General features: G+C 36.9%; 2 protein-coding genes and 1 long non-coding RNA gene across 3 annotated transcripts; 1 reads left to right on the top strand and 2 right to left on the bottom strand.

Moving 5' to 3' along the window:
* Positions 1-296: 296 nt before the first annotated feature.
* On the bottom strand, positions 297-4,293 carry Yod1 (Yod1 deubiquitinase). Its single transcript, XM_043433759.1, has 3 exons — positions 3,406-4,293; positions 2,960-3,276; positions 297-2,618 (listed from the first exon to the last, which is right to left on the bottom strand). Exons 1-3 carry the CDS (start codon positions 3,851-3,853, stop codon positions 2,400-2,402), a joined length of 984 nt encoding a protein of 327 aa, XP_043289694.1. The 5' UTR covers positions 3,854-4,293; the 3' UTR covers positions 297-2,399.
* A 72-nt stretch (positions 4,294-4,365) lies between these two features.
* LOC122419324 (uncharacterized) lies at positions 4,366-5,989 on the top strand. The gene is made up of 2 exons (XR_006262871.1): positions 4,366-4,674; positions 4,826-5,989. It is a non-coding gene; the product is annotated as an uncharacterized lncRNA (long non-coding RNA).
* Positions 5,006-11,853, bottom strand: LOC122419323 (uncharacterized). Its single transcript, XM_043433761.1, has 2 exons — positions 10,101-11,853; positions 5,006-6,393 (listed from the first exon to the last, which is right to left on the bottom strand). The coding sequence occupies exons 1-2, from the start codon at positions 10,470-10,472 to the stop codon at positions 6,208-6,210; spliced, it is 558 nt and encodes a 185-aa protein (XP_043289696.1). The 5' UTR covers positions 10,473-11,853; the 3' UTR covers positions 5,006-6,207.
* Between the last annotated feature and the right edge of the window lie 362 nt (positions 11,854-12,215).

Genomic DNA, 12,215 nt, shown 5'->3' with positions numbered 1-12,215 from the left:
GAACGTCTATTGCGTCTCGATCGAAAACAACGCCATCTGTAAATATTCTGTTTTACCGATTACAGTTAATAACATAAACATTGGATTTTCGCGCGAGTAAATCCAGGGGACTTCTGAAAAATTTATCTAATTGATTCATGTCTTAAATACTGTTCAATCGCATCATAAAAACTCGTTCGGGTCGTTTTACAACGAAAATGTGGCATGAAAAATACATACCTCAATATAAATCTTGAACAAAAATATAAACGTTTTCCAGGTCAAAGAAAAAACTTCACTTGTCCCCAAGAGAACAGTTTTAACCATAAATAATGTTTATTTTGCACATAAACGTTAATTCAATATTGCAACTGAATTAAAGAGCGAGATCATGAAAATTTAGTACATAAATATTGTTCTGAGAAGACTACTAAGACCTACGCAACCGTAAGATGTCGATTCCGCACGTTTCGTTTTAAAATTTGCACAACTTTTGCTTTGAGTGCGTTACTAATTCCGCCAAAGACAGATCGAGTATTTCCTTTTCTGTCGATAATTCGACTTTTTTGTGAAACGTTCTATTCGTACCTTGCATCTATCGATCTATCTCACCCTCTTTCTTCCTCGCGATCACGAGCATCTGATAAATTATCGAATAATGCGTTCACCCTCTTCAACAATATAGGAAAACAATGATTACAAAATACGGGTAAGTTTTTTTAATCTCGAACTCATTACGTGTTGAGCTAGAATTTCACAATTTATTTGAAAATAAAATCTATAATTTTCGTAATTTGCAATCGCAATAATGTCAAATAGTATATTTCCAAACGTTCCACACCTTTGCCAAATTTGAAAAAACAAAATCTAGACAAATTTTAATATGCTTACAATCATTGTACTAACTTTTAAATTGTACCTTTTTTCGGTAAAATATTCAAATTAACATCCGGAAAATACATTGTGTTTTCACGGGTTTCGGTAGTCACAGTAGAGAGACTTGTATACCACTCAAGAATTGGAGACAGTTAATCTTTCGTGCATATTTGAACGAAACATCAAAAAGATATTGCAAATAAATTCATTTTTTTCTCTGATAATTATTTCAGTAATAAGTCGCATGATTTAAGTTTTTGTTGATTCCGTACAACAATTTTCAGCTAAATTCAGGGGGAGACCCTGTGTCAATTATGAATGATAAATGAATGGGTAAATCCATTATAATTTGATGCTTTACAAAAAATATTTGCCATACCCGAAATATACAATGATTTCATATTTATTTTCGATATATAGCCATTCATATTTGTCAAATTTTCATTTCAATGACCATTATACGGAGTAGGTTTCTTTTCAACATTTCCAGAAAAAATTTACCAAACAAAATTATCCGTATAAAACGAAAAATACGGTTTTTTATAAAAACCAAAAATTCAGAACCACAAAAAAGAACAGTGTGTATATCTGTGCCAGCATAAAATTACATGATTCCTTAATGAGGTATCATGAGATCGATACCAAGATTAAACAATGACTGAGAATTGGGTGCACTGCCATAATAAAAATCGCATTCCCATATACGTTACCGAATCGTTTCATCAAAAGTTACATGATTTGTGTGCTCGCTCGTCAAATATAAGGAACTTTTTTCAAGCAAAATATAATGCTAAAAATAATTCTCCAAAAAAATGTATGAACAAGATAGAATTTTGAACTTTTGCGGATGCTATGCTATCGCAATATCTGTGATTGACAAGTTTGTCGAGGAACCCTAATACCTATAGTTACGCTGAAATTCAATTGCGTATCACAGACTCCGAATTTCCTCGTCTAATCGAAGTCTTATCTCCATGCGTATTCAGTGATAGAAAAGAAGTTCCTACGCTCAGAATGCGCACATAACCTGTTTGATATTGTGTAATTTGCCGAAGGAAAAAAAAAGCGAACGTGCCGCGTAACTTTTCAATTTGATTCTTTCGATCGGTGGGAAAATTTACGACGACAACGTTGTTACAAAAAAATATTCGATAGAGATTTTGAAGTTTTGGCAGCAAATTTAACAAGATTTTTTTTCGCCAAATTGAAAAGAACTTTTAGACTCTTTACAGTTACTTTTTTTGAATGTTTACCGATGATCGACTGACTGGCACGCTCGCTCGAATACGTTAATGCTCTTATCACTAATTAATTTACCAGAGTCGTCTAATGATAAATGTGTTCCATCGCCCGTTACAGTCTTTTTTTTAAAGCGGCTCTAACTTTCAAAGAAAAGTGTACGTATGTATATACTTATACATACAAATATATTTATACGCTTTCCAATTTCGCAAACGTCGCGAGAAACACGGTGGTTTTATAATCTCTTTTTTTTCGTTTTCATAAGCTTCTGAACATCGACTATTGCATGTTCTTTGAGCAGGCTACGCGACGATTTCACCAAATTTCACGTGACCGGTTTCTTTGGCGTGTTGACTGGCAGCTTCTTGTCCGCTTAGTTGAACGTCGCAGTCCATACATTTGAGCGTAAATTTTTGAACATCCGTGTACTGCCGACTAGACTTTGCCTCCCGCGCCAATTGTTCTGCAGCCACCAATACCCCATCATCTTCCGTCAGAAATATCGTTTGAATGCTTCCACCCTGATGAAAATTTATATAAGTAAGGTTATTATTTTTTTAACTAAATGAAAGGAAATATTTTTCCCTTTAAACTATCGATTATATGAAATTTTCTTTAACCAAATCAAAGTAGTATGAGAATTTATGTTATCAAAGTTGTGTTGACTTTACTAAAATAGGAATTCCTCAGGAACTTTCCTCACAAAGTGAAATTCATACCTCTAACGTTTTTTGCATAATTTTTCAAGTTTCATATCCCAGTTAGTAGTACAACATCCAGAGAGTTGAAGCTTTCATTTTTTATAAGTATTCTACTACTTTTGTTTATCAGAGTTGTAGAAAATTTGTACAAAAATATTTACATTCAGTGATTCAAGGTAAAGAGGGTCGTAATGGATTCCGTTGAAAAGAAGAAAAACTCTCTGAGCATAGTGTTGATCCTCGCCGAAACGATTGATAATGGCGTTAATACTGTCAACAACAGCAATCTCCAGACCATAAAATCTAGAGAGTATGGACAATTCAATGGCACCACCCCAAGAATCAGGTTTGAGTATCCATTCGCAATATTCGCTGTTAGGTCGACCCAAAATAGCTTCAGAATATTCGTCAGGATCAGAGGCAACAGCATTGGCTATTATTTCTCTCATGTAACTGGCACACGAAGGATCGATTTTTCCTGTAAAAAATAGTTGGCAAAAAAAAAAGCAAATATTCTGTAGTTGTGCAATGAAAGATTTCATGTTTGTTTTTTTCGAAAAATCTACCTTGTATAACTTGTTTCATGTTTTTCTTTTTATTATAATACCATTGAGAACGTAGCCGACGCTGGTGAAAAGGCACGAATTGTCAGCAGGAACAATTTTCTTCATCAATATACCAGGTGTATCGGCGAAACTGTCGCTGTTTACGATATGAGACCTCGGCAAATTATTGTCGTCGTTGTCCTCGTTCGTAATGCTCTTGATATTCTTATTTACAGCCGTAAGATTTGATTTTTCGTCGATTATTCGTATTTTTTCTTCAACTATGAGGGTATCACCGGAGGTTATGTTGGTTTCGCTAAGCGTCAAATCATCGTTATTGAGGTCCAATGGTTTTGGTGGAAAACCGACTAGTACATGTATCATATCGTTCTTAATACCCGTTATGTCCGATAATTTATCTTTCAGTAAGGAAACACGGTCTGTGGGCTTCAAACCCTTTACCACCTTTTGTCCCGATTTCGTTTTTACTCGCAGAACGAAACCAGCCATATCGTTCTCGCAGGCTGAAGAAAAACTATGTAACACTTTTTCGTAACGCTTGGAGGAGAGGAAGAAGGTCCGAAGTTTTTGAGATTTACGAAATAATTATTATCGATTCCAATGATTTTCACCTGTTTTTTTGTTTTTTTGCTAATAAACTTAGAACTTTTTAAAATCTTGAATTCGGTGGACTCGATCCCAACCGATGGATTTTAGGATCAGCTAATTGACGAGTAATAGCTCCACGTAATTCGTGACTTTGAACGGCTGTTAAACATATCCCGTCGTTTAATCACACTTTTCGCGGCTTTTTTTTCCTTTTACAATTTATAAATCCATTGGTCATGGACTTCGTGACATGTGTATATTACTATTATTCAACCCGATTCGAAACACAAGAGTTTTGGTCTACTAAACAAAGCAAAGATAGTAGTGTTTTCGTATCCCAGCCCAGCGAATTTACTGACACTGACATATACACATATATGTATGTATGTAGGCTAGCTCGAAAAATGTTGATTCGGAAAATTACCGCCAGTGGCGTACACACATGGAAGAAAAGCACAGTTCACTGAGGTCTCTGAGTTTAGTTCGTAGTCGGTGGCGCTGGCGTCATTTTCTTTTTCACTTCCACTCGCATGTTCAGCGGCATGCTTTGTTCCATCTCTCTTGTTCTTGTAGTAGTGATACGCTGGAGGAACAGGTAATATTTAAATGTCGAGTATTTTTAACGTTTGATATGTTTATATAGAAGAATGTACCAGTTCAAAGAAGAAAATCTCCAGTTTGACGTTTCATCGTTTTGCAAAAGATGAAGCAGCCGATTGACAGTATGTTGATCTTATCAAGTTCAAACGATTCGAAGCATTCGAAACTGATTCGGAATTCGAATTTGTTCCAACATTCTATAAATCTTTTTTCGAGTGTTTACACCCTCGAAATTTCAAGAACGATTCACTAATTGATGTTCTTCTAATAAAGCAGCGATGCTGGCGATGCTCATGCCTTACCTTCCTGGGATTTGTTCACTATGTATGAACGTTGTTTGTGTTGTCTTTATGCCTCATATTTCGGAACTTTTAGTCCTGTATCATATTACTTTGAGCTCAGTCAGTAAGAATATTGAAAAAGGAAAAATGATTTTTATGACTGACAGGCTGATTTTTTTTGACAGAAAAATTTATTTGTTAAAAATTAGATAATTACAGCTGACTTTGCAGCAGCTACACAAGGTCATCAGGCTATTGAGTTCCTGCGTGTTTATATTCTCAATCAACTGTTTTATAATACAATACGTTTCGTGGTTGATTACACGACTTTAAGCACGTATTTCGAAATAATCTTGTTAAGAAGGTTGAGCTTGGCAATAAATACATTTTTTTTCAATAAACCTATGAAAAAATAATTTATGCATATTCATGCGCTTCATTAGGCACGACGGAAAAGGTGCTCCACATGCGTTCAGGCGAAAATTTGTAAATTCAAACTAAATCAGTCACCTTTTTAATTTATGCAGTCATTTACAATCAGACTGAATTACAAATTTCTATTCAATGAACAATACTCTAAGGAATTCCCTTTGGAATATCCAAAAATTCAATGAGCTATCAAATAACCAGGAAGTTTGTCACGAATTCTACAAACACCTGTCAACAATGCCAATCGATTTATTTTTTCCTAAGAGCAAGAAAAAATGAAAGCGAAGATGATCCAGAAGATTTTGAATTTTCACAGTGAAAAATATAAATTTCTATGAATAAAAAATCAAATTTCCAGTTATAAAAAAATGAATCTTACACTTTGCATTATAAAATTTTAAAACATCACATTTTCCTTCCCTCTTTCCATCGCTACACTCTTGAAATTGTCTTCAAATTTTCTTCGCTCGTGTAACTTGTACATATTTTGGTAGCATCGTTTCATCAGTTTTTCAGTTAATGGTCAAATATGTACTTTGTGCAAGGAAGTATAAGACTTGGAATCGATTGCTCTGGGACCAGTACAACAACCGCCAAGCTCAAGTACCAGCGGATTTTGTAATCGCTCAGTAAATCATTGATAAGGCTTACGAATTTGACCATGGCAATGGAATATAAATAAGATGATGAGCTTCTCAGAGAACCTACCAATATTATATATATACAAGTACGTACACATTGGTTTAAAGCTGTAATTATAGAGGCTGCTGCGACATGATTATATTGAAATGCATTCTATTATTTTATTTATTATTATAATTATATTTTAGTAATGAGCTCTAATTGATATAAATAATGACATGACAAGGAGGGAGATGATTTTCTTTGAATGCATATTTTGCTGCGATAAAGAATTGTCGATTTGTGTTCACCATACGCATGTTTTTACGCACACTCATTTTCAGTAAATGTTAACAGAAACACAAGGCATCCGGCGATTATTCCCAGCGCAGCTGGACTCAGCCTCTCAATGAGTGATTTCCCATCGCTCATAACTCGATTCAGTAGTCGCAATATACTTGAAGTTTTAGAAGTTACTGTGAAATGTAAGGCTGATCCACTGGATTTCGACTGAAAAAAAAATTCAAGTTTAAATGTAGTGGAAATTGTGACATAATCTCGTGGGATCGTGACAAATGATTTCGATGGCATGAGAAATGATGAGTATTAGAAAATGACTGCGTGGAGATTAACGACGAACTTGAATTTTGGTGCTACTGATGCTTGATGCTAAACGAAATACAAAGAACGAAAATAAAATGAAAGTATTTTGCAGAGAATTTTGTCTCGTTTTTATTCAAATTTGCATTTTGAAATTGTTTATTGAACCGAATACGAAAATCTGCCAGTTACATAAATTCATTTTTAATAGCAACGACGTCACTGGATTCCAAATAAATGCTATCAGAAATAGAGATTATTCAGATTTTCAATAATCGATGACATTTTTTGTGGACGGAAAGTGTGCGATCATTAAAGTACGATTCTCGAAATCGTTTCATTCTAATCTTGATCAGTGAATCGTATTCGAAGTGCATCGATATTATCGCGCGATAATATGACATTCGAGATTATTGTCATTACTGTTAATTTTTTATTTTATTACTTTATTCGTGATTTTTTATTAATTAATTTAGAAAAAATGAAATAAAAATAAAAATGAAAAATTAATTAAAAATAAATGAAATGATTAATTTATAAATAAAAGTATATTAAACGTGTGCGTTTACTGTGACGAGGTTTAATGTAGAAAAGATCGGGGCAAAACGGTGTAGAAAAAGAAACTGCGATTCTTTCTATTTTTTTTCAAATTTACAGAATAAACGCGATGCCTTTCGCGATTTTGTATGCGAAAAAAAGTAGACAAAGTACGCATTGAACTTTGACTCGAGACAATATAAAACAACGATATTATAACATAATCATCAATGATTTATTGATAAATTAACATTATAGTGAAGAAAAAAAAACTCTTCAAGCTCTCAAGAGGTTTTTGGCCCAAATTTTTATTTCCGGAAGCCTGCGTCACGAGTCATGCACTTCTCGGTTGTTAAAAGGGTGGGAAAAAGTATTCTTTCAAGTACCTCGTTTTGTCCCGATCTTTCTTCTTTTTTATCGAAATAGACTCACTTCTACGCTCTTAATAGTGGCAACCGATCGTATATCATTTGATATTTGATTGGTCGAGCCAAGTCAATTCGGTTTAGTTGGATAGGCTGGCTGATAAGATTTTAAAGTTTACCTAAAAGTGGAATTCCATTTGCGAAATATCGAATAAACAAAAAACTCTCCAAATTAATCTTATCTGGTCCTACTACCGCACCACAGCCTTGACATTGATGACTCATCGCAATACATTTTGACGTTTCAGAATAACTGATAAAATCGCTTCATTGATCACTGCGTGCTTCCAATGTTTCGTCTCATTTCTACGTGACGATTTATCGATCGAACTCCTGATTTCCTAATCACTGGAGATTTCGTCATAGCTTTTCGATTTTTCTACTTTTTATCGGTCTTGAATGAAAAAAAAGATCATAACAAACTTTCCTTAAGGTTGTTGCGGGGTCTAACTGTCGGGGGTGAGGCGTGAGGGGGGCGCCCTATGCTTATGCACGAAACCGATTAATTATTACCAACTGTTTTTCGTTAAATTATCGTCGTATTTGATGTAATTTTTCGACGAAAAAATCCACATCAGTTTAAAAGAATCTACATTTTTGACAAAGTAATTGTTACAGGAATTATTTATATTAATTTAAGGCATTATTTTCGATAATTTGTTAGAGATCAATTATCGCAAGACGAACTGGCAACAACGTGAATAACTTTTCGTGACCCTCAAAAGTATTTCCGTAAACTGCTGAACTCAAGGTCTCCATAGCAGTGTCACATCTTCGATAACTGCTACAAGAGCTAAACTCAAACCTATTTCACCTCGTCATTAGTATTGAGCGCAGCACAGTTGAGTTTGTTGGTGAATGAAAAATGTAACTTACATAATTCAAGAAGCAAACAACGTAACTGTGATTGGCAGCTATTAAGAGGAGACTCGCTTTGAAATTGACTCGTAAACGCAGTGATTGAGTTTGCCTATAATTAAAACAACAAACGTGACTTTCCGACTGAAACCTGTGCACGGAGAGAAAATTCCAGTAAAAACTACTATGGTGCCATAGGAGTAGCTTTCTATGTCGTAATATTTATTAATTCTTACGAACATACATAGTGTACATAGCGGTACACACGCATACCGATATATTCTCGTACAAGCGCGAATGAAATTCTGTTATGTACCATAATAAATTTCTAAACGCTTTGACGGATCATCGATGCTTGTGCTCGAGCTCCTCAAATTTAATTTCGTTCAAGTGTAAATTTCGATTGTGAAAACGGTACTTACCACAGCAAAATGGCATCAATAATTTAACTCAACAGTTCATCATCGAGTCAACATGAATTTTACAATGTTTTCTCGGTCAACTACGTATAGGAAAAAATAGCACAGTTTAAATCTTCGTCAGAGCAAAATACGGAATTTAAAAGTTTATAATATTCGGAGTTGACTCGGAAATTACGATGCTTTGGTGTAAAAACCTACAAAATGGGTGATACACAGAATCCTAATACTATGGCGGCATAGTAATTCTTAGTATTTTTTTTCTCTCCGTGTGGGATACAGGAAGAAAGGAAACTCGAGCGCCTTCGTGTGCGATCACTCGTAAAGACTGTAAAGACGTAATGAGAACAATCGAATTCAATGACACGTGTGAATTGTATCCGAATTTACTGTGTTGATAAATAAAAAGCTCAAGCAACACGATGCCGCTGGAATTGAGAAATGGCCGAATGCAAGAAAAATAGCTTTTCCTTAACCGACAATTTAAACATTTTCAAGAGTCGTTTACAAAAACATTTTTAAGTTTTAAACTTGAAATTGTGTAATCATCGTAATTGTCGTTCAGAGACATTGACGGGAACAACGCACATGACGCGAATCCTCGCATTTTCCGAAAAAAAATGTATGCAGCAAAAGTCCACAGTCTCGATCTCAAGGAGGCAGTAGAAAAGAGTGGATTCATCGCGGGAAAATTGATAAGCGATAAGCGATTGCAGTTCAGTCTGGCGCGATCGTTTATCACGAGGTTTTTTGCAGATCGATTCGAAACAGGATGTCGCTCATCTTTCGCGCAGGTTCTCACTCATAGGGAAACTACCTCGGCTTATCGAGATTAGATACTTCCAATAATCTGCAGGGGCGTGAGGCTTTGCAACGCGATATGCCACACGCGTTCCAGGAATGTGCGAGTACAGTACAGTTGAAAATGTTTATTGCAGTGAAGGATGGGGGTCGAAACAGCGAACGATCAAAATAGCGAACAGGCATTCTGTATATCTATATATGCATATTTTCGCACTATTTTCTGTCAGCCCTGATCCGGACGATCGATCGAGACTCCAAGTTTTCGGAGAGCTGCGAACCCTTCGAGCTATGAAGTATTATTTTACATTTTTTTCAGGAGAACATTTTCCAACCCGAGTGCACGGTGCGAGGTGTTTTCCTTCAACCGCAATTCGATATAAAAAAATGGTTTCTCGTTCAATCGAAAAGGCTGGTTATGGCGGTTGTCAGTATAATCAGCAGAATCAGGAGTATCGCGTCTTCCGTTTATGATTCACTTTCGAACGGGTGGGAGTGACTACGTAAACGTCAAATGTATTCCGAGCAACGTTGTCACTCGCCTGTTCATTGGAGCGATGGTTTCAGTTAATCTCACCTGCGAAATTGTATTCCCTGGTAATTTCATCGTATAGTCATCATCCCCGTTCTCAACAGGATCGATTTTTCTTCTTCCCACATAACCCGTAGTGTTTGAACGTACCAGAGAAACAATAACGTCACTTCGTAAATATTTGTATTGCTCTATCTTCATAATCACAGTTTCACTCAAGTTTTTTCTCATATTTATAACTAGTCCAGGGTTACCACTGTCGGTACCGTATCCCGGTGGTATTGTCAGAGTGCTTTGTACATTATCGAAATTCGGCTGGAGGAACACGACGTTCAATAGGACCGCGTGGATCGCATAAATAGCCACGAGGCACAAGTAGCTCCGGTCACTTTGTTGCGTTACATTTTTCTCCCTCATTTCCGTTGATCGATGTCTCTTCGAGCTCCGCTCGTTTTAGTCTCTTATTGCGCTAGGTGCGTCCTGTATTTTCGAGTTTATTTGTTTACGAACAAACCCGAACGTATCTCACGCTGGACTTACGTATTGTGAATAGATATTCCGAAGTAATTCAATGAAGATTTATTGTCAGCTATCGAGCACGTCTCGCGATCATATCATACGAGGTTGACTCACGCGTGAATCCGATCATTGGAAGCACGGCTATCGCGCCGGGGCTGCAACCGCTTGACTTTTTCCACAGGAAGCCAAGAGAATTAACGCGGCACTCTTGATTCTTTCGTCCGCGTCTTCAGACTTTAATTTCTCGATATTTCACTGATTTTATATTAGTCGTTTATCTCACTGTTCATTTGACTGCCAGACTCATCGATGCTCTATGGATTCTTCCGTCTTCTCTTATCACTCGCGCGCACACTTGTACCGTACAACAAGCTTTAATGAGTACGCTAACACGAGCGGTGATACGATCGAACAGCCACTCTCAGAGGCCACGAATCTAGTCACGTAAATACATTGAAATTCATTGTTCGATAAACTCAATAATATATTCAAAATATTCGGTAAAACACACACGTTTCAGATTCCCTGAGAAAATGATTGTGCATCTTACTCGAAGCACACTCGCCGTTGACAACGTCTTCACTCAGCGGAAGCGTTGCTTTTTGTGGTCCAGCGATAAGAGATTCTTTTCAATTTCAGTGGATTTGTTTAGCGAATACTCAATTTGATCGTTTCCCCTCCCAATCGACGCTACGATATTCGGGGCTACAACGACGCTTTCCCGCGCATCGTTGTTGCCGGTCGGGAGTGTTGCCGAGCTATCACTGAATTTTCTTCTCGCAAAGACACTCCGAGCGTTCACATACTCCCACATTGGTCAAAGCGTCCTATAGAAGTCGCGATCGAGGTTCCTGATAATGGTCCGCGATGATATTTCTCGGGCGCTCGAAGAGCCGCATTGGCAGGTACACTTTGCTTGTTCCGCGTGCACTCTTTATTCTTGCTTTAAAGATATTTTCTTGTTTCAACAAACCTTCGTCACTTGCTAAGCACTTCTGGATATCTTCGCCATCTGTTTTTCCCCCAGCATTGCCACGTCCACATTCTGGGTCAACCGTGATAACGCTCTTCATACTTTGATTTATTTGTCATTGCTTTCACAACGTTCCTCGCACCCTTGGCGTCAGCGGGCTATCAAAAAAGAATCATTTGATTCGCTCCCAGTGCCGAATTCGCGGTTGCTCGAATCGTTCCGAGCTTTTTCAATAAATCTGGCTAATTTTTGGTCCATTCGCGAGTGTACAATCTTGAACTGAAAAACTCCGAGTGTTTTATAACTGCATTTTACAAATAATACATTTCCGTACCAAGGACAGATTGTTGAAATCTCTGCGTCGTGTGTTATCACACCTCAGGTAATGTGTGTACGTGCCGCATGTCGATAAAATTGCTCCTCGAGACGGGACGTTTCGTTTTATCTTAAGCTAGTTCCGAGCCGGGCATATCTTTCGTCAAACGTTTCTACGAAGCTGCTTCGTAACAATTGATTATTCAAATCTTCGTGAGCTCTCACAAAAGCGTTGAAGCATTCGTAGCCGTGCGTCGCGAAATTTCGCATGTGTCATCAGTTTTTCATTGTATGGTCGTTGAAAAATATTTCATTTCAACTAAAGTTGCGGGCTGCGCGAATTTTTGTTGATA

The sequence above is a fragment of the Venturia canescens genome, chromosome 1, assembly GCF_019457755.1.
Source record: "Venturia canescens isolate UGA chromosome 1, ASM1945775v1, whole genome shotgun sequence".
In the NCBI taxonomy this organism is placed as follows: domain Eukaryota; kingdom Metazoa; phylum Arthropoda; class Insecta; order Hymenoptera; family Ichneumonidae; genus Venturia; species Venturia canescens.
Note: the sequence above shows the minus strand (reverse complement) of the source record. Positions and strands in the feature narration are given on the sequence as shown.